The sequence below is a fragment of the Bubalus kerabau genome, chromosome 5, assembly GCF_029407905.1.
Source record: "Bubalus kerabau isolate K-KA32 ecotype Philippines breed swamp buffalo chromosome 5, PCC_UOA_SB_1v2, whole genome shotgun sequence".
Lineage (NCBI taxonomy): Eukaryota > Metazoa > Chordata > Mammalia > Artiodactyla > Bovidae > Bubalus > Bubalus kerabau.
The window spans coordinates 106,510,168-106,529,883 of record NC_073628.1 but is presented as its reverse complement, the minus strand read 5'-3'; the positions used below and the strand labels follow the sequence as shown (position 1 = coordinate 106,529,883).

Sequence of the window (19,716 nt, the reverse complement as noted above, 5' to 3'; positions counted from 1 at the left end):
CATGAGATGATCTGGGCCCTCCCTGGCAACCACAATGCTCTGCGGAAGAGTTCAAGCACTGGGAGCTTCTGGGCCTCACCTTTGCCCTCCCTCCTGTTTCCTGCAGTGGCTGGGTGGGTGGGGCAGCCACCAGCTCCAGTCTCAGGACTTGTCTGCACTCCCAGGGCAGGGCACTCCTCCCCTCCTCCCCAGCTGTGGGGCCTGAGCACCCGCCACTCAGGATAAACCCAGGAGAACCCAAGCTGTCCCCAAGACCTCTTGTTGGCTACTACCCTGGGGCTGGCCAGCAGATGCCCAGCCTGCCCGGTCTGGGAGGAGCTCCTCAGCCCTTAAGCCCCTCAGCACTGTGGCCTCCAGGGCTTCAGGAGGAACAGGGTGGACACGTGGAAGAGGCAGGCGTGGAGGCCATGAAGGCGGAGTTCTGGGCAGCATGGCCCTGCCTTTGGTTTTGATTGGAACTTGGTGATACGGGGTGGCTCTGTCAGGAGAAAGGTCCCCTGGAGCAGAGGTTGAGATGGACACGGTGGTGCTGGCTCCCCACTGAGCAGCCTGGCACAGTAGTGCCCAGAGATGGGAGGCTCCATCTCACCAGACACCAGGGGCCATTTCCATGCCTGGGCCTCTGCTCCAGAGAACCACAGCCCAGGAGCGGCCCCACCAGGAAGAGGGGCAGGACTAGGAGGGCAAGTCCTGGCCAGGTGAGCAACCAAAGCCACAAAGTCACTCGGTGAGACACAGCGGCTCTTATTTTCCCATCTCCTACCCACCCAGGGCGATTGGGTGAAGTACTGTGCCAGGAGTTCTTTACACATCTATAATTCTTCAAGGAACTTCTGCAGTGGGTATCCATACCCCAACCTTAAAAATGGAGAGACTGAAGCTCAAAGAAAGGAAGTACTTGCTTGGGTCACATGTAACAGTGGAGCCTGGGATTTCAGACCAGTTTCACAGGCCTCTGGAGCCCTCTGCTGTGGCAGCAGTGGGAGGAGCAGTGCTGAGATGTGGAGAGAAGGTCCCAAGCAGCTGCCTCTTGCCCAGGGCCCCGAGCTGCAGCACCGGCCAAGCCAGAAGCTGCACCAGCCCTTTGCCCCGGGGCCAGAGAGAAGGCTGGAGGGCCAGAGAAGCAGAAGAGGCTTCTTGGTTGATCAGCACTCTCTGCTTGCCCACAGTCTCCCTTGGGGCCCAGGTGACCTTTCCCCCAGATCCCAGGGTCCAGGCCCTCCCCTGCAGGGAGGTGTGGGGGATGGAGGCAGCTGGGATTGGTTTGGAGCCGGCAGAGGCGTGTCCTGGGCTCCAAGGAAGGAGCAGAGCAGGTGGACTCCCGAGATAGACCAGGAGCCGCCTGGCAGCCGGCGGCTTCTCTGACCCAGACCTCTGCCCTCCAAGACATGGCCCCAGGCTCCCTCGATCCCCAGCCCTGTGGCCTTGACGGGGTGAAATCAGCCTAAGCACCACCACTCCAGGGCCTGTGCCCACGCCCCCTGGCCCCTGGCCCTGAGGCCATGGAGACAGTGCCCCCAGCTGTGGACCTGGTGCTGGGTGCTTCAGCCTGTTGCCTGGCCTGTGTCTTCACCAACCCCCTGGAGGTAGTGAAGACGCGGCTGCAGCTTCAGGGGGAACTGCAGGCACGGGGCACCTACCCTCGGCTCTACCGGGGCTTTGTGGCCTCTGTCGTCGCGGTGGCTCGTGCAGATGGGCTGTGCGGGCTGCAGAAGGGGCTGGCTGCCGGCCTTCTCTACCAGGGCCTCATGAATGGCGTCCGCTTCTACTGCTACAGCCTGGCGTGCCAGGCCGGCCTCAGCCAGCAACCAGGAGGCACCGTGGTTGCGGGAGCTGTGGCGGGGGCATTGGGAGCCTTTGTGGGGAGCCCTGCTTACCTGGTGAGTGCACTGTCTCCATCTGCCCCCTACCCTGTGACCCAGTTTGCATGGGGCGGCAGCCTCCTGGGCTGGCTTCTAAGGAGCAGATGGGGTGGGGCAGGCTGGGTGGGGCAGCTCCCCAGAACATCCCCACCCAGGCTGCCTGGAATCTGCCCCTTGGTCCAGGGCACCAGGGCTTGGCCCTGATCCTCACTCCCCTGGGGGCCCCACCCCACCAGTCCTGAGCCAGGGGAGGGGGCGGAGGGTGACAGGAGGTCCCTTGTCTTCCTGTGCAAGAATGAAGCCTCCCTCTGGTGAGGGCCTCCCTCTGGTGAGGGCCCCCTGTCTGAGCCTGGATGCTGTCATTGCTCTTGGTTCTCAGAACAGCTTTCTAAGGGTGAGCAGAAAGGTCATGAGAAGGTGAAGGAGCTTGTCCCAGGTCACACCTGATGCAGATGCAGGCTGCCTCCAGAGCCTCACCCTCAGCCCTATTCCACACATCGGGAGGCGGCAGGTGCGGGCTCAGGGAAGTCTGGGTGTCAGGGCCCAGTGAGGCGTGCCCTCGACACACAGTTCCTCCAGGCTCTCCCAAGCTACCATCCCCAGGTCCTGTGTCACCTCTGCCCTCACAGGTCAAAACGCAGCTGCAGGCTCAGACAGTGGCCGCAATGGCCGTGGGGCACCAACACCATCACCAGGTGGGGACCGTCTCTCCTCAGAGCTCCCCGAGCTGGGTGGGCTGAGTGGGCTGGGTGGGCTCCTGGACAGGCAGGGGCTGCCCAGTGACCCCGTGCCTTCTCCCAACAGAGCCTCTTGGGCGCCTTGAAGACCATCTGGCGGCAGCAGGGCCTGGCAGGGCTGTGGCGGGGCGTGGGTGGGGCCGTGCCCCGGGTCATGGTCGGCTCGGCCGCTCAGCTGGCCACCTTTGCCTCTGCCAAGGCCTGGGTGCAGGAGCAACAGGTGAGGCTCTGGGGACACCTGTGCCCGCCTCCACACACAGGAGTAGGAGGGGCTCCTGCCTTCCTTCTTTCTATCTGTCCAGGTCTGCCTCACACCCGCCTGTCTCCACCTGGACCCCACATAGGGAAGCCGAGGTCATGGTGACAGACGGGGCACCTTAATAAAGCTGAGGGCCCTGGCTCTGCCCTCAGGCCATGACCCTGGCTTTTGGGTCCAGCAAGAGTGGGGAGTTGGCAGTGAACCCTGAAGCTCAGAGGGGATGGGGTGGGGAGGGGAGTGGCTGGAGGGGCCTCCTTTGCCCCACATTCCCTAGGTCTTCTAGCCCCCAGGTGCTGAGATGGTGGGGTGATACTACGTGGGTGGGTGGAGAGCAGCTACAGGGGTCAGCAACCTGTATGTCCCCACAGTGGCTCCCAGAGGACAGCTGGCTGGTGGCCCTGGCCGGGGGCATGATCAGCAGCATAGCTGTGGTTGCTGTCATGACCCCCTTCGACGTGGTCAGCACGCGGCTGTATAATCAGCCAGTGGACGGGGCAGGCAGGGTAAGCAGGGGACAGAGTGGGGAGGGCTGGGTGCTGGCGAGCAACCCCCCAACACACACACCCAAACACACCCAGGGCCAGGGACATGCAGACATGTGACCTACATGCACACACATTAATTCGGCTTGTTTGCTGAACACCCATGTCCCAAGCATGTGCTAAGCATTTTCACGTCCACATTTTAATTCTCTCCTCATAACCACCTTCATTTTCCTGATGAGGAGACTGGGGCACAGAGAGATCAAGTGACTTGCCTAAGGTCACACAGCTCGTAAGTGGAGGAACCTGAACTGGAATCCAGGCCTGACCCCACAGCCTCACTGACACACACAAGTCCTCATATACACTGGTACAGGATGTGCCCAGCACAAAGGTGCCCTCCACAGGCTGCATTAGGGATGAAATCCACCTGCATGCCACGAGCCACGCTGAGCGCCTGTCCTGGGGCGGGAGCTGCCTGGAGGAAGCGGGCCCTTTTGAACTTTCACACCCGAAAGGGACATCTTTATGTGATTCGCTGAGCTTGGGGGCAGTGCCTTTTCCTGAAGTACCACAAAGGCCTCATACAGACATATGCCATTGTGCCAGCCAGGGCCCCACAATGCCTGCAGTGATGTCTGCCCTGTGTCTGTCCCCAGGGCAAGCTATATGGCGGCCTCACCGACTGCCTGGTGAAGATCTGGCGGCAGGAGGGCCCCCTGGCGCTCTACAAGGGTCTGGGCCCCGTCTACCTGCGCCTGGGCCCCCACACCATTCTAAGCATGCTCTTCTGGGATGAACTCCGGAAACTGGTCGGGCGGGACCAGCACCAGGGCAGATAGGCGGTGTCCTTCACCCCAGCACAGCCAGCCACTTGGCAGGTCGTGATGGCCCGCCACAGCTGGGAATGGCTGTTCCATAGCCAGCCCAGGCCCAGGCCCTGCCCCAGGTCCAGGAAGAGAGTGGTCAGACAGCTGTGGTCAACCCAGCCCCTGGGCCCACCAAGGGCCAGCGGACCCACCTGGAATCACCACCCACTCCGTTCTCCAGAAAGTGTTCATCCTTCTCTGTCCCAGGTTACCTTATCCCAGAGCCTTACTCGTCACAATAACCACTCCAAGGTGTGAACAGCGCTGTGAGCTGGGTCACATACAATATCAACTTGCTTACACGGTGAAAGTGAAAGTGAAGTCGCTCAATCGTGTCCGACTCTTTGCAACCCCATAGACTGTAACCTATCAGGCTCCTCTGTCCATGGGATTTTCCAGGCAATAGTACTGGAGTGGATTGCCATTTCCTTCTCCAGGGGATTTTCCCAACCCAGGGCTCGAACCCGGGTCTCCCACATTATAGACAGACGCTTTACCGTCTAAGCCGCCAGGGAAGTCCTGGGAGGTAGTAAAATTCTGTTACCAGTGAGGAAGTGGAGGCTCAGAGAGGTGAAGTGCTTTGACGAAAGCCACGTAGCTTTGAAGGGTCAGAGCTGGAACTGGAACTCACCTCTGCCCACCCCCAACCTGTGTGCCCTTGGTGAGAGCCAGGACCATGGGGGCCGGAGTGCCCCTGAGGGATCACTGCACACGTGGGGAGGTCCTGGGGAACACCGTGAGGCACTGGGGCCATCATCTGTGTTAGTCTGCCAAGGCCACCATTACAGAGCTCCTCAGACTAGGCAGCTTAAACAACAGAATGTTCTTTTCTCACAGTTCTGGAGACTACATGTCCAGGGGTCGGCAGGCTTGGTTTCCTCTGAGGCCTCCTTTCTTGGCATGTAGACACCTGTCTTCTCCCAGGGTCCCCACACTGTCTTCCCTCTTTGTGTCTGGGTCCTAATCCCCTCTTAAAAGAACACCAGTTATATTGGATTAGGCCTCACGCTAATGACCTCACGTTAACTTAATTACTTCCTTAAAGACCCCATCTCCAAATACAGTCACCTTCTGAAGTTAGAACTTCCCTACAGGAATCTGGGGTGGGGGAGGGGACACAACACAGCCCCTCAACTAAGGGCTTTTACTGAGGGTCTCCTAGACGCCCAGCACTGTGGGCATTTGCACAGATTCTCATGACAATTCTGAAAGGTCGCTCTTGATATGCCCATTATTCAGATGACCAGACTGAGGTCCCAGGAAAGGGAGCGACTTCCCCAAAGTAGTAGAGCTGGGTATCCTCATCCCAGACCCTTTCCTTTGTCCAAGCTGCAGCCACACTCCCCCCCATGGGCGTGTCCCTAAGGCACTGACCTTTGTGCTACAGAAGTGGGCACTGAGTGCCTGAAGAGGCAGGACTGGCTGAGGTCAAGTGGCCTGAACTGCCTTCCCCGCACACCCCATGTCTGCAAAGAGCTGCTCCCCAGACGCAGCCCTACTGCACACTCCAAACCAATAAAGTTTTTCTATTTTGTCTACTTCAACGACTCCGCACTGCTGGCAGCCTCAGTCTCTGGATTCCCGAACCCCAACCCGTGGCTGGCTCTTCTGTCTGGGAAAGGAGGACCCAAAAAAAACTGGGGCGGCCCCACCCCTCAGGCCAAGCGAGGCCTGCCTGCCGCCTAGTGGGCGCGAGGAGGACCGTCACGGCGGGCCGCCCTGCGGTGCAGGGGGCGAGGGCCTGCAGCTGGGTCCTGACGCTGCCCCACCCCCCGACCCTACCCCCCACCGCCACCCTCCCCCCACCCCACACCCCGATCCTACCCTACCCGCGGCAGTGGGAAGACAGACACCCCTTCCAGGCCTTGGGCTGAGAAAGCGAAGCCTTAGGCTGTGGGGGATGGAAGCCCCCTTCCAGATCTTGAGCGGAGCGGGGAACCCCACACTTCAGGCCGAGACGGAGAACCCATAACAGAGGCTGAGAAGGACAGATGAGGCCTGGGGCTTCAGGAAGGCCCTGTGGGGCAAGGCGCAGAGGAGGGTGAGAAAAGTGAGCGCCAGACTCGAGCAGGACCGAGACAGCCCACCAGAGATGCCCTCCACCCCATGCTGCCCAAATGGCAAGCGCCTGGGCAGCGGTCTTAACTCATAGCCCCGAAAGTTTAAGGCCCTGGCTCTCATCCCTTCCCCTCCCCTGGGCTTTTGACCCCTCCGGGCTCCTCCCCTCGCCTCCATCACCTTTGCCCGGTGGCGGTGACGTTGTGGTCTCTCCGGTGCAGACCTGGCGGGAGGCTGGGCTGGATCCCCGTGGCCATGTTTTCCCTACTGTCCCCCACCTCCTGGCTCCCCAGCCTCCCCTCCCTCGACTGGGGCTCCGGCCTCCTCGACGCCCTCCTGCAAGGTGAGCGCCTCCCCCTTGCCCCTCAGCCCCGCCCCCTGCCGGACACCTGCTCAGCGCCCGGCGATCCCACCCACGTGGAGTACCCCGTCGCCTTGCCTGCCGGCTCCTCTAACCCTACCACGCCACCCACCCTCCCTACTGCCCCCGTCAGGCCTCGTCGGGGCCTGCGCAGTCTCCATCCTGAACAACCTCCTGAAGGTCTACTTCTTCGTGGGCTGTGCCAAGTGAGTGCCCACCTCCCCGGCCTGCTCCCTGTGCCCTGAAACCCACACTGAGAAGAGGCCTCTGAGAGGAGGGCCGGGAGAAAGAGGCCGCCCCTCCCTCACCCCAGGGGAGTGGCTGGGAGCACCGGGACGCCCTCCAGGGACCAGGCTGGTGGTTCTGCACCCTCTGTCTGTCTCCTCTGCCCGCGCCCCTGTCTATCTCCACAGCCACCCGGAGCTTCATCTTGAAAAGCAGAGGCTGCAGGCCCGGTGGGCGTCGCTGGAGACGGTGCATCTGGCAGGGCTGGCCCTGATTCTGACCGTTGTGGGGGTCCGGGTGGCTGCCCTCGTAGTGCTCGAGTTCTCCCTCCGGGCTGTCTCCATGCTGCTTTCCCTGGACAAGGTGAGACCACAGGGAGGTGGTGGGTGAGGACGGCCTGGCCTTGGGCCCTAGTTTTCACCCCGGAATGAAAAAACTGGGCAAAACTGTGATTGCCAAAGCCCGGTCTCCACTCAGAGTGGACACAGCCCCAGGCCAAGAAGATAACACAGCAGCTCGAGGCTGTCTGGAGCTTCCCACCAGCCAGGCACTGGGCTAGATGCTCTGAGTGCATCATCTCATCCTTGTAACCACAGTGGGTACAAGTTCGCTCGGATCCCAGTTTCACATGTGGGAAACTAAGGCTCAGAGAGGCAGAGTGGCTTATCCATGGTCAACAACCAGCAAGAAGTAGAGTCAGGCTTTAAACCCAGTTCTTCAAGGCTCTGAGCTGCCACTCTTCAGCCAGCAGACCAGTCCCAAGTAATAACCATGACTGAAATTAAGCTGAAAGAAATGATACAGTAATGAAACTTCCCTGGCAGTCCAGTGGCTAAGACTCTGTGTTTTTAATGTAGGAGGTGTGGTGGGTTCGATCCTTGGTCAGGGAACTAAAAATCACACATGCCTGCATGACTTGGCCAAAAAATAAATTTAAAAAGACAAAAGAGACGATCCCAGTAGGCTTGACCTGAAGGCAGTATTTCCTCTCTGGGAACGATCCCTGAGGTTCCTTCAGGCTCCAGCCTCCTACAGAGTGGAGCATCTGTACTGTGACACCCTCTGGGTCCCCCCAGGATGACGAGCGGCCTTAGCCCCCATCATTGTCCCCCCTACCCTCCCAGGGCTCCCAGGGCACCGAGAAGCTGCAGCTGTACCTGCTGTGCCAGTACTCTCTGGGCTGCGGGCTGACCTGTGGCCTGAGCTTCCTGCAGGAGGGCGCCCCGCATGGCACGCTGAACCTGATGCTGGGCCTGGGGCTGGCAGCGCTGCTCAGCACAGGCGCCCGGCGCCTCCGCCACCACGTCTGCCGGTGCTACGAGCTGCACAGCAGCCAGCGCTACTGTGGGGTCTGCCTGAGCCTGCTGGCGGGCGCGCACCACCTCCCCCGGCTGCTGGGCCGCACCCTGGCCGTGACCTTTATAGTGGGCAACCTGGCCGCCGTGGCCCTCATCAACCGGGACTTCCTGACCACCTCAGAGGCCGTGCGCTTCTGGACGCCTCTCACCATCTGCTACACCCTGCTGGTCATCTACATGCAGGGTAAGGGCCACGGGCAGCAGCTGATTCACTTGACACTCATACCCTACCGTCTGACCTGGGCCCAGTGCTGTGCTAGGCCCTGGGGAGGACGACAACACTCAGATCTGGCCCCTGCCATCCCAGAGCACCCAGTCTGGTAACAACAACCATGCAGTGGACAGCGAAGGGTACAGGGTGCAGGGGGACTTGAATTGGGCCTCAAAGGATAAGCAGGAGCCCCTGGGAGAGATCACGACAGAGGGAATCATGTATACCAAAGCCCAGAGGGGATTCAAGGCCTGAAAACAGCAGGGAGGGGACGAGACTGGCCGGGTTCATAGGGCCCAATGGAGAGCTGTCATCAGCCAGGTGAGGCAGTCTGTTCAGACGCTGCTGCAGGGTTTTAAGCAGGGGCGAGTGACCTGTTCAGATCTGGGCCTGAGGAGGAGCCACCTGGCTGCAGGGTAAGGATGGGGCCGAAGAGACAGGACAAGGAAGGGCAGTCAGGCAAACAGGGCAGAGATGCAGAGGCCCTGATGTGGGAATGAGCCTAGCACGCTTGATGGACCACAAGAAAACTGGGATGGTTAGAGTTAGCGAGCCTGAGATGAGGTTGGAGAGTGGACTCCGATCAGATGGCGCAGGACCTCCTTGTAAGGTAAGGAGTCTGGAGTTTATTCCAGATGCAGGGGGACGTCCTGGGAGGATTATAAGCAGAGGAATGATTCCATCTTGTTAGTGTGTTTCGAAGGCTACTGGCTGCTGAGTACACGCTGAGTTGTGGGGTCTAGACTAGAAGCCGGGAGCCCAGTGAGAAAGCTGATTTGAGAGATGAAAGCAGAAAGAGCCTGCAGGGCTCACTGATGGATCGGACTTGGGAATGCAGGAAAGAGAGGAGTCAGGACGACTCCAGGGCTAGACCCTGGGTGGGCAGTGAGGCCCGGGAGGAAGAAATGCCTGGTGCCCTGTAGTTGCAGAGTGGAGATGGGGCACAGAGGAAGGGAGGGGGGCTGCCTGCAGAGGGAAAGGCTCACACCTTCCTGAGGAGGAAAGCGGTGGGGGAGCTGGGAGGTCCAGGCCCCAACTCAGCCGGACCTCAGGGTGGGGCCGCGGGGATCAGGCAGGCGGCCAGTGACAGGGACCCTGTGTTTGCAGAGGAGCAGCGGCAGCGCCCCGGCCTGAAGAGCCACGTCCAGACGGTGCTGGTGCGCATGTGCGGTCTCTTCGTGCTGCTGCTGACCGTGGGCCGCTGGCTGGACCTCCTGGGCATCCTCATCTCCCTGCTGGGCGAGCTCTGGTGCCTGGTGGGCGTCCGCACCCTGCTTGATCTTTGCCAGATACAGGTGGGCACCCCCGCCCTGAAGGTCCCCCAGACACTGAAGCCCTGCTCCAGACAGCCCCGGGAACCTCACCAAGTCAGGGTTACCTTTTGACCCCTCAGAAGCCCAGGTCACTAGGAATGGGGCAATTGAGGGGCACCCCCACCCCATCCATAGCCCACCCCATCCTGTGCCCCAGAGCCCCAAATGAGAGAAACATCCTGGAAAATTGGAGGCCTGAGTGCCCCCATGGGATGGGGAGATTGAGTGGCACCTCCATCCTTTCCTCCCTGTCTCCCCTCAGGATTTTCCACCCCAGAGGCCTTCGGTGTCAGCTCCAAGCCAGCCCCAGCCCTCAGCCCCTGCCCAGCCCAAGGAGGGGACGGCCACCTCTTGAGTGACCTCAGCAAGGACTTGGGAGTCTCTCAGGTCCACTCAGGCTCACCTGGAGGCCTTGACCCCAGCATACTGCCTGGAGGCAGAACAGCAAGGCTGCCCCCAACCTGGAATACTGGGGATCCGTGGGAGGGCCAGGAGGTTTTGGGGCTGGGTCCCTCAGAGGGTGGGAGTACCTGGAGGCCGCTGGGTTAACCTTTTCCTTTTTCTCAGGGCGGGGGAACAGAAACAGGCCCCCTAGACCTGCCTTCCCAGGGGCACTGGGGGGACTTGTGTCCCCATGATGGCTTCCCCCGTTCCCCACCTCCCTGCCCTGTCCACAAACAATAAAGGTGACTTTCTCAGATTTTTCTTAGAATCATGAACACACTGAGAGGTGAAGCGGCTCGTCTAAGGCGACAGAGGTCTTCTAACTGGGGCAGGCTCCTGGGATGTGTGCCTAGCTGGGTCCCTGGGATTCAGGAATTTGACGTGGAGGTGGCTGAAGAGGTGACGCGGATGCAGTGGCATGGATGGGCACGTGGTCTAGGGCCCCCTGGCTGTCTTGGGTGGAGGATACCTGTGTCCTGTCCCATCCCAGGTTGAGACCAGTGGAGGGGGTATGATGCTGGGCCTCTGTTGGTGCCCTTGGGTCCCCCACCTCTGACCCTTACATGGGGATCCTTCCCATCTCAGCCGTGTCAGCCTTGTATCCCCTGCAGGACCCAGCTCACAAAGGCCAGAGTATATGGAAGAAAGGTTAGGCACCAACAACTCTGCTTACCTGCTGTGTGGCCTTGGGTAGGCCACTGCCCCTCTCTGAACCTAGCAGAAGAACAACTATCATCTGTCAGGCACTGTGCTAAGCATCTTTATTATCTCATTTCATTTTAATGCAGACCCAACAGACAGGTACTGTTATTGCTTTTTATAGGGTTAGGGTTAGGGTTCAGAGAGGTTAAGGAAATTACTCAAGGGACCACAGCTAGTTAATGGCAAAGCCAGGATTTGAATTCAGGTAGCCTGACATCCAGAGTTCAAGTGCCACACAAGCTCCCTGCTCCTCACTTCTTATAGAAGAATTGAAGCCAGGGAAGTTAACAGAGGTGGGCATAGTAAATATGGCAGGTCCATTCCTGGTAAATTCTGGAATGTGGCTCCCACCACCTTTTGTCCAAGTTAACCTGAGGCTGTACTATACCTATGATCTCCTGGTCCAGGCACCAGCCCACAGAGCAATTTGCATCCATGGGGATTGAGGGCCCCAACTCAGGGGTCCTTTTCCAGAAGAGACCCCATAGGGCAAAGGAGACTCCCAGCCAAGGGACTTCCAAACAGGTTGTGAGGGTCCAGTTGTCTGGGAGAGGCAGAGGAGGCACCTGGGAGGAGGCGGGACCTGGAGAAGGTTCTTGGAGGATTCCAGGTTCTGATGGAACTTCTCAGCCAAAGCCTGTTGCTTTGGAGCAGACAGAGTCCGGCCTAGGATTCTACTCCCTGTCCTGGGTGCACCTGAGATCCAGGGACCGACTGGCCCCAAGGCTGGACGGTGGTTCCAGCTCATTCCTTGAACTCAGAAGCTCGAGCCCAGCTTCTGATCCCCTGCTCTCCATCCTACTCCCAGGAGGCACATTGCAGACTCAGGGTAGCTGAGGTGGGGGAAGTGCCTGTGGATGCCCCTCCCCCAGTACAGGACCCAACCTCCCTCTGCCTGGGAGTGTGCTTGTTCCCTCTGGGCAGGAAACTTGCCTCAGTCTAGGAGGAAATGGGCCAGTCTAGGTGGGCACAGGGCCAGCCCCTTGCCAGACCCAGATTGGACAACTGGGTTCCAACTCGGGCCTGATGTTTTTCCTGGAAGGTTCCCCAGCCTCCCAGTCCCCAACTCTGCCTGTGACCTGGTGGGAACAGGGCTGGGAGGAGACTGGGCTTGGCGACCCTTTCCTTTTTATGGGCACAGGGACTGTTTTTCAAACAAAAAGTGAGCCACGTGAGCTGAAAAAGGATTCTTTTCTTATCTATTAAATTATTTTTGTAAAAAGTCTGACAAGGGTATAAAAATCAGATCATTCTACTGAGACATACCAAATAAAGAGAAATAGGCCTCAAGTCTGGAGGGCAGAAGCAATCCAGAAGGTATGATCTGGAACAGGAGCAGGAAGATAAATTTGTTAGGCCACAGACCATGAGATACCAGATCGTGGGCTCTGACCAGCATCCTCCTGAAGAGGTGGGAGAACAGAGCCCCAGATCCTGCTAAGAGGGGACGGTAGCCTCTGGACCACCTGGGATTGGGGTAGGCCTGCCTCCTTGCTCCTAAGCAACACCCAACCCCCAACCTGTGGCTTTTCTGAGCTATGGCATTGTCCCTCTGGCTGCCCCTTCATTCCTTCCCCCATTACTGAACATCGGCATGGGGCAAGGCTCTGGGCCGAGAGCAAGACGCACAAGTAGCAATTGCTGCAAAAAAAAAAGCTAGTAAGGGGATAGAGTAACGGAGGGCTAGGGAAGATTTATTTGGTATCAAAAGCCACATAACAAATGACCCCCAAATTTAGCAGCTTAGAAGAACAAACACTGGGACTTCTCTTGGGGGCTGTGGCTAAGACTCCATGCTTCCAATGCAGGGAACCAGGGTTCAAACCTTGGTAAGGGAACTAGATCTCACATGCCACAACAAGAGTTTGCATGCCACAACTAAAGACCCTGCACGCCGTAACTAACACCCAGTGAAGCCAAATAAATAGATAAAAATATTTAAAACAGGGAACTTCCCTGGTGGTCCAGTAGCTAAGACTGTGCTTCCAGTGCAAGGGGGCCTGGGTTCGATCCCTGGTCAGGGAACTAGTCCCACATGCTACAACGAAGAAAGAAGATCCCCTATGCCACAACTAAGACCTGGGGCAGCCAAATAAATAAATATTTTTTAAAAAAATTTAAACAAAACAACAGACACTTACTGTCTCACTTTTTCTGTGGGTTGAGAATCCAGGTGCAGCTTGGCTGAATCTTCTGGCTCAGAGTCTCTCACTGGCCACAGTCCAGGCGTTGGCCAAGGCTGTGGTGTCTACTGGGGCAGCGTCTACTTCCAGGCTCACTTACTTGGTTGTTGACAGGATTCAGTTTCTCATGGGCTATCGGCTGAGAGGCTCAGTTCCTCTCTGATGGTTGGCCAGAGCCTCCCTCCTCCACATGGGCCTCTCCGCAGGGCAGCCTAAGCATGGCAGCCAGCTTCCCTTAGAGCAAGCAAGCGAGGGAGACAGAAGACGGAGCAGGACAGAAGTCACTGTCTTCGTAAACCAGTGTTAAAACCAGCATCCCAGTGTTTTCGCTGTGTTCTGTTGGTTAGAAGCAAGCGGCTGTGTTTAGCCCACTCTTGAGAAGAAGGGGTCACTCGAGGACACAGCAGAGGATAGGGGTCTTCAGGGGCCGTTTTAGAAGCTGCCTTCTACAGAAGGCTTCTTTGAGAAGACCTTCTCTGAGGAGGACTGGCCAAGAAGAAAGCTGAGGGAGGAACACCCCAGACTGAGAGAACAACGCAGGGAAAGTCCCTGAGGTCGGAACCAGCTGGGAGAATTTAGGAACAGCAGGAAATTTAGCGTAGCTAGAACATCACAGGATGCAGTGGCAGGAAGGGGGTCAAGGAGGTGGGCAGGCACCAGATCGCTCAGGGCCAAGGCCAGCATTGGGACTTTATTCTCCTGTGGCAAGCAGACAGTGGAGGGTTTGCACACGGAGGTGACATTATCTGACTTACATTTTTAAAGGATTCCTCTCCATGCTCTTTTTAGAGTAGACCGTATAGAAATGGTCAATCAGTGTTTGAAGCATTTGGAATAACCCAGGTGAGAGGCTGGGAACTTGGGCCAAGGTGGTGCCCATGGAGGTGGCCAGACTGGTTGGATTCTGAACATATTTTGAAAAGCTGATAAGATATTCTGGTCAATTAGATGTGAACTTGAGAGGAAGTGAGGAGTCCTGGAATTCCTAGATTTTTGGCCTGAACAGTGGGTGAATGACTTGGGGGCCTCTAGGGACAGGGCAAGGTTACCTCATGCAGGTGGGGTCACCATCAGCAGAAGGTCCAGTGTTATGACACGGTCTGAGGTTTGGGGAGGCCCTGCTGAGAAAGAGCCACAGAAACCAAGTCCTGAAGGCTGGGGGGGAGTTTCGAGGCCACAGGGGTGTTGGTGTAGCCCAGGTAGGTTTTAAGACTTCTGAGTGGCTTGCGGGATGGAGAAAGGGTCAGTGTGGCTGGAGCAGAGGGGACAAAGCGCACAGTGGTGGGAGACGCTGTCATGGAGGCAGGCTGTGGTCAGATCACCAGGACACGGGAGGGGTTTGTCATTTCCCCAAGAGCATCGGGAGCCACAGAAAGGGTGCGGGCCTGTGATGACCACACGCTGCTTTAGTGAGATGGCCTAGCCTGCTTTGAGAATGGATTGTAAGGAGTAAGAGCGGGGCAAATCTAGGACTTTCCTGGTGGTCCAGTGGTTAAGAATCCACCTTCCAACTCAGAGACAAGGGTTCAATCCCTGGTCAGGGAACTAAGATCTCATATGCAACTGAGCCTGGGTGCCACAGCTAAGACTCAACACAGCCAAATAGAATAAAATAAATAAGAGCAGGGCTAATTCAATTTTAAGGGTCCCTTTTAGGAAGAAGAGTACAAAATTTGTATGTAAGTGAAAATTGAGGTTGAGAAAGAAAAGCAAGATAAATTACTGGAACTGTAGAGACTTGGGTCAGTTCTCCTGACATGTCTCTGGGCACTTTGGCAGGAACACTTAAAAGGAAGATGTTTCCTGGGTGTAACCTGGCTGCCCTTCCCTCCTGGACCACTTCATAACTCCCAGAGACTGTCAGCCCTCATAGGGGCCACACGATTTAGGGAACCGAGCAGAAGTTTCATTAACTTCACAGTAAGCCCACCTCTGGGCTTCCCTGTGGCTCAGTGGTAAAGAAGCTGCCTGCCATTGCAGGAGATGTGGGTTCGATCCCTGGGTCGGGAAGATCCCCTGGAGAAGGAAATGGTGACCCACTCCAGTATTTATGCCTGGGAAATCCCAGGGACAGAGGGGCTGGCGGGCTACAGTTCATGGGGTCATAAAGAGACGGACACAACTTAGGAACTAAGCAAGAACAACAACACACACCTACCTCCAGGGAAGAGAAAAGTAAGGAGGTCAACTGGGGGCTGTAGCAGGGCCTAGGCCATGTTACACTTCAGTTAGGACGATTGGGGTCCCCACGGGCAGAGAGAGTGGTGGAGCATTGGACAGATGCTGCCCGGGGTGGGAGCTCAAGGAAGGGCCTGGGATCAGTGGGGGAACAGGGGCCTGGCACTGGCAAGCAGCTGAGGGATTGGGGAGATTTAGGGAACACTCCCAAGTGAGTGAAACCAGGACTTCCTCCCCTGTTGACAGAAGGGACTCTGACTTTCAAAGCCTGGTCAAGGAGGGGCCTTTCCAGCCCACTAAGACTCAAGCCCAACCATGGCCCACCCTACACTTCCCACTATCTCTGAAGCCGATGCTGAGTTGCTTAGCGGAGGCCTGGCCGTGGGAACCAGTGGGTCCAAGCAGAGCCAGCTCAGGCCCCTGGACCAGGGGGGATTAAGAGCCAGACGCTGTTGCCACAGTCAGGTCTGGAGGCTGGGCCTGCCTGGCCTGTGTGAACACGGGCTTGGGGTCTGAGAGTCGGAACTCCATGCAGCTCTAACTGTGGTTCAGTGTGGTTTTACTCCCTGTGTGGTCTTTGAACATGTCCTACACACTTTGGAGAAGGAAATGGCAACCCACTCCGGTATTCTTGCCTGGAGAATTCATGGACAGAGGAGCCTGGTGGGCTGCTGTCCATGGGGTCACATAGAGTCAGACACGACTGAGCGACTAACACTGCACACTTGGCCTGTTCAGTTAAAAGGGCTTGGAGCTGGACTATGTGGGCTTGAATGAAGCTTCCTAACGGAGATGACCTTGAACAAGTTACTCTCTGTGCCTCAACTTCTCCATTTGTTTAGAGGACCGAACGGGATGAAAGAGGTAGGGCACTCAGACCAGAGCTTGACCTCCGGTGCTGTGCCTCCAACCCCCACATCAGTCTTGGCGAAGCCCTCTTGATGTGAATAGTCGATGAGCACAGTTGAGTAAGAGGACCAGGAAGGAGACACTGGCTCAGGTGGCAAAGGCAGGAACAGACCTCGGGGAGGAAGGAAATGAACAGCTCTCCTGCCTCCCCCAACCCATCCAGCAGACTGCTCCCCAGGTGGAGAAAGATGATGCATATTTTCGTTTTATTTGCAAACAGCTGCATGAGGATTTAGCTGGCACTAGTGGTAAAGAACCCTCCTGCCAGTGCAAATAGATGTGAGAGACACAGGTTCAATCCCTGGGTTGGGAAGATCCCCTGGAGGAGGGCAGGGCAACCCAGTCCAGTATTCTTGCCTGGGGAATCCCATGGACAGAGGAGCCTGGTGGGCTACAGTCCATAGGATTGCAGAGTCAGACACAACTAAAGCAACCTAGCACGCACACATAAGGATTTATAACCCTGTGCTGCCCATTTTTCATGCATTATTTTCCCCCAGCCTTCAGGACAACCTTGTGAGGAGTTGATTGTTATTTTCTGTATCTTCCTGGAAAAAACTCAAAGTTCAGAGAAGCTAAATGACTTGCTCAAGGGGGCTTCCCTGCTGGTCCAGCGGTTAAGAATCCATCCACCTTCCAGTGCAGGGGACGCAGGTTTGACCCCTGGTCTGGGAGCTAAGATCCCACATGCCGTGGGGCAACTAAGTCCCCAGCAACTGCTGGGCCTGTGCCACAACTAGAGAGAAGCCTGCCTGCCACAACCAAGACCTGATGCAGCCAAAATTAAATACATAATCTTTTTAATTGACTTGCTCAAGATTACGCAGCTAATAAGTGGGGGAGCCAAGATCCAAATTCAAGTGGGTCTGACTCCAAAGCCCAAATTCTTAATGGCTCACTAACTTTGCATATGCAGCTACTTTAAGACCCCCTCCTCTTACTCATGCATTAAATTCAAATTACTGAGACCCTATAAAGTGCCAAGCACTGTGCTGGCTGCTGGATACAGAGTTGGAAGTCACAGCCCTGCTCCCAGCCTGGTGGGTAAAGCATATTGGTTCCACTCAGAAGCCTTGAGGTAAAGCCGTAGGATTGACATGACTCCTGACACCTGGAGGAATCGGAACAGGCTTCTCAAAAGTGCTGAGACTAGTACAGAGTTTTCCAGGAGGAAGGGAGTGATCAAGACTCATGAAGTCTCACCAGTATGCCTCATGACTCTGTTATAAGCAACAGAAATCGTTTTTAACTGGCTGAAGAAAAATCAAGAAAAAAGAAGATGCACTGGTTCCAGAGATCTGGTGGGAGGACTTTCAGGCATGGCTGGATCTAGCAGCTTAAGTGATGAAATCAGTTATTCTCTTTATCATCTTTGCTCTGCTGTCCTTGGTCCAAGTGTTGGCAGAAATCATGCCAAGCTGGCATCCTGCCAGCATGGGAAAACTAAGTCCTCTTTCTACATACTTCCAGCCAGGAATTGAAAGTAGGGGTGAGGTTTTCCAAACAGAAATTGGGTGCTGTTACCAGAATCTAGGAAAGGGATGCTAGCTGACAGGATCCATGATGTCTGTTAGATTCTTGAGCGGAACCAAGTCTTCCTTAACTTCAGCATTTTGTCCATCTTACTATGATATCCGAACCTCTGTCCTCTATATGATGGGAAGAGGAAAGGAACTCACCTAAACACCTACTAAGCATCAGGCAAATTTATCCACATTCATCCCAACAAACCCTCACAGTGAAGCCACAAGAAGGTCCTGCCATCCCAGGCTTACAAGAGAAAACTGAGGCTCAGAGAGGAGTGACTTGCCCAAAGTAACAGGCTGGCAAGGGACCGAGCTGGAATCACTAACACAAACTGACGTTACCCGTATCTGTGCTTGCCCCTGCTGCAGCCTGCCCCTGCTACAGTGAGCAGGAGGCCCCACTTCTCTGTACTGCTGCACGCCTGCCAGCCCCTAGCACAGGACCCTACACACAGTAGGTATCCAGGAATAAGTGTTGAACTCACCTGACTTCACGGAGAAGGCAATGGCACCCCACTCCAGTACTCCTGCCTGGAAAATCACATGGACGGAGGAGCCTGGTAGGCTGCAGTCCATGGGGTCCTGAAGAGTCGGACATGACTGAGTGACTTCACTTTCACTTTTTACTTTAGTGCATTGGAGAAGGAAATGGCAACCCACTCCAGTGTTCTTGCCTGGAGAACCCCAGGGACGGGTGGGCTGCCGTCTCTGGGGTCGCACAGAGTAGGACACAACTGAAGCGACTTAGCAGCAGCAACCTGACTTCATACAGACAGAGTGGAGGATGAGAGAGGGACAAGGACAAGAAACCAGGACTGGGAGGTCCACGGGTTTTCTGAGGCTGTTTGCCAAGGAATAGACCACCCCCCAACCCCAACACAGATGCATAATTTCATGCAGCTTCACATGTGGGGATCCCTAGGCTGGGCGCTGACAGCTTGGCTCTGACCTGGCCCAGGTCAAGCCTGTCAAGGGGAAAAGCAACTGGACCGAAGGATGCTTTCCTCCCCTGGGGTCTCTGGCTCCCTGGGGGCTGCAGCTCAGCCAGCCTCAGAGGAGAATCCGAGCAGGGAGGACAGCTCCATGTCACTCTCCCCAGACTTGTCCTTGTTCGCAGACCTAGCTGCAGAGCAAAAGGACCCTGTGAGCCAAGAGTTCTGGAAACCAGGCAAGCGTGATGTGGGAATAGCCAATGCTCCTACTGGTGGGGCAGCAACTCTGGGCCAGGCCCTGGAATGCCTTGTCCCCAGCAGCTCTGCAAAGTGAAGCATTCACGTCCCCACCCAAGGGTATCCAGTCCAGCTGCCCCATGTTACAGATGAGGAAACAGGGCCTTGGAGAGGGGAGGAACTTGTCCATGATCACAGCCAGCACCAGAGAGCTGGAGTTAAGCCTAAGTCTGACCTCAAAGCCTGTGTTTTCCTTACTGCCTTCCTCTCCCTGGAATGTCCTCCCCTTTTCCTCTTGTGGCTGGTTCCTCCTCATCTCAGCTTAAGTGCCACCCCCCAGAGAGGCCTGGCCTACTCCCTCCTACACCCCTTACTCTGTCTTAGCCTCTTGCTCATTCCTGTATAGCGCACATCACCACTGGTAATCATCGTATTAATTTTTGTTGGGAATTCTCTGGCACTCCAGTGCTTAGGACTAGGTGCTTTAACTGCAGTGACCAGGGTTCAATCCCTTGTCGGGGAACTAAGATCCCACAAGCTGCATACTACAGCCAAAACAAACAAACAAAAAGATTGTTATGCACTGCTCTCCCCTGTGGATACTATTCTATGCTATGCTTACTCAGTCGTGTCTGACTCTTTGCGACCCCATGGACTGTAGCCCTCCAGGTTCCTCTCTCCGTGGGGATTCTCCAGGCAAGAATACTGGAGTGAGTTGCCATGCCCTCCTCCAGGGAATCTTCCCAACCCAGGGATCAAACCCAGGTCTCCCACATTGCAGGCAGATTCTTTACCGTCTGAGCCACCAGGGAAGCCCCTGTGGATACCAGGACTGATGACATCTGACTTGATTCTCATGGGCTCCATGAC

At 56.4% G+C, this 19,716-nt stretch overlaps 2 protein-coding genes across 3 annotated transcripts; both read left to right on the top strand.

Moving 5' to 3' along the window:
* Window positions 1-1,300: 1,300 nt before the first annotated feature.
* On the top strand, window positions 1,301-5,771 carry SLC25A34 (solute carrier family 25 member 34). 2 transcript variants are annotated; one of them, XM_055582611.1, is made up of 5 exons: window positions 1,301-1,880; window positions 2,492-2,557; window positions 2,667-2,819; window positions 3,227-3,361; window positions 4,000-5,771. In XM_055582611.1, exons 1-5 carry the CDS (start codon window positions 1,503-1,505, stop codon window positions 4,180-4,182), a joined length of 915 nt encoding a protein of 304 aa, XP_055438586.1. In that variant the 5' UTR covers window positions 1,301-1,502; the 3' UTR covers window positions 4,183-5,771. The 2 variants fall into 2 exon arrangements, with proteins under 2 accessions (XP_055438586.1, XP_055438587.1); XM_055582612.1 differs by lacking the exon at window positions 2,492-2,557.
* A 282-nt stretch (window positions 5,772-6,053) lies between these two features.
* TMEM82 (transmembrane protein 82) lies at window positions 6,054-10,420 on the top strand. Its single transcript, XM_055583635.1, has 6 exons — window positions 6,054-6,610; window positions 6,762-6,834; window positions 7,042-7,216; window positions 7,978-8,395; window positions 9,530-9,717; window positions 9,998-10,420. Exons 1-6 carry the CDS (start codon window positions 6,523-6,525, stop codon window positions 10,088-10,090), a joined length of 1,035 nt encoding a protein of 344 aa, XP_055439610.1. The 5' UTR covers window positions 6,054-6,522; the 3' UTR covers window positions 10,091-10,420.
* The last annotated feature ends 9,296 nt before the right edge of the window (window positions 10,421-19,716 follow it).

Bases quoted from the DNA above. Each gene is read 5' to 3' on its own strand.
- SLC25A34 (XM_055582611.1), top strand. From the start codon at position 1,503: ATGGAGACAGTGCCCCCAGCTGTGGACCTGGTGCTGGGTGCTTCAGCC. The intron at 1,881-2,491 runs GTGAGTGCACTG...CTGCCCTCACAG, and splicing joins TGGGGAGCCCTGCTTACCTG to GTCAAAACGCAGCTGCAGGC. The intron at 2,820-3,226 runs GTGAGGCTCTGG...ATGTCCCCACAG, and splicing joins CCTGGGTGCAGGAGCAACAG to TGGCTCCCAGAGGACAGCTG.
- TMEM82 (XM_055583635.1), top strand. From the start codon at position 6,523: ATGTTTTCCCTACTGTCCCCCACCTCCTGGCTCCCCAGCCTCCCCTCC. The intron at 6,611-6,761 runs GTGAGCGCCTCC...TGCCCCCGTCAG, and splicing joins CCTCGACGCCCTCCTGCAAG to GCCTCGTCGGGGCCTGCGCA. The intron at 9,718-9,997 runs GTGGGCACCCCC...GTCTCCCCTCAG, and splicing joins TTGATCTTTGCCAGATACAG to GATTTTCCACCCCAGAGGCC.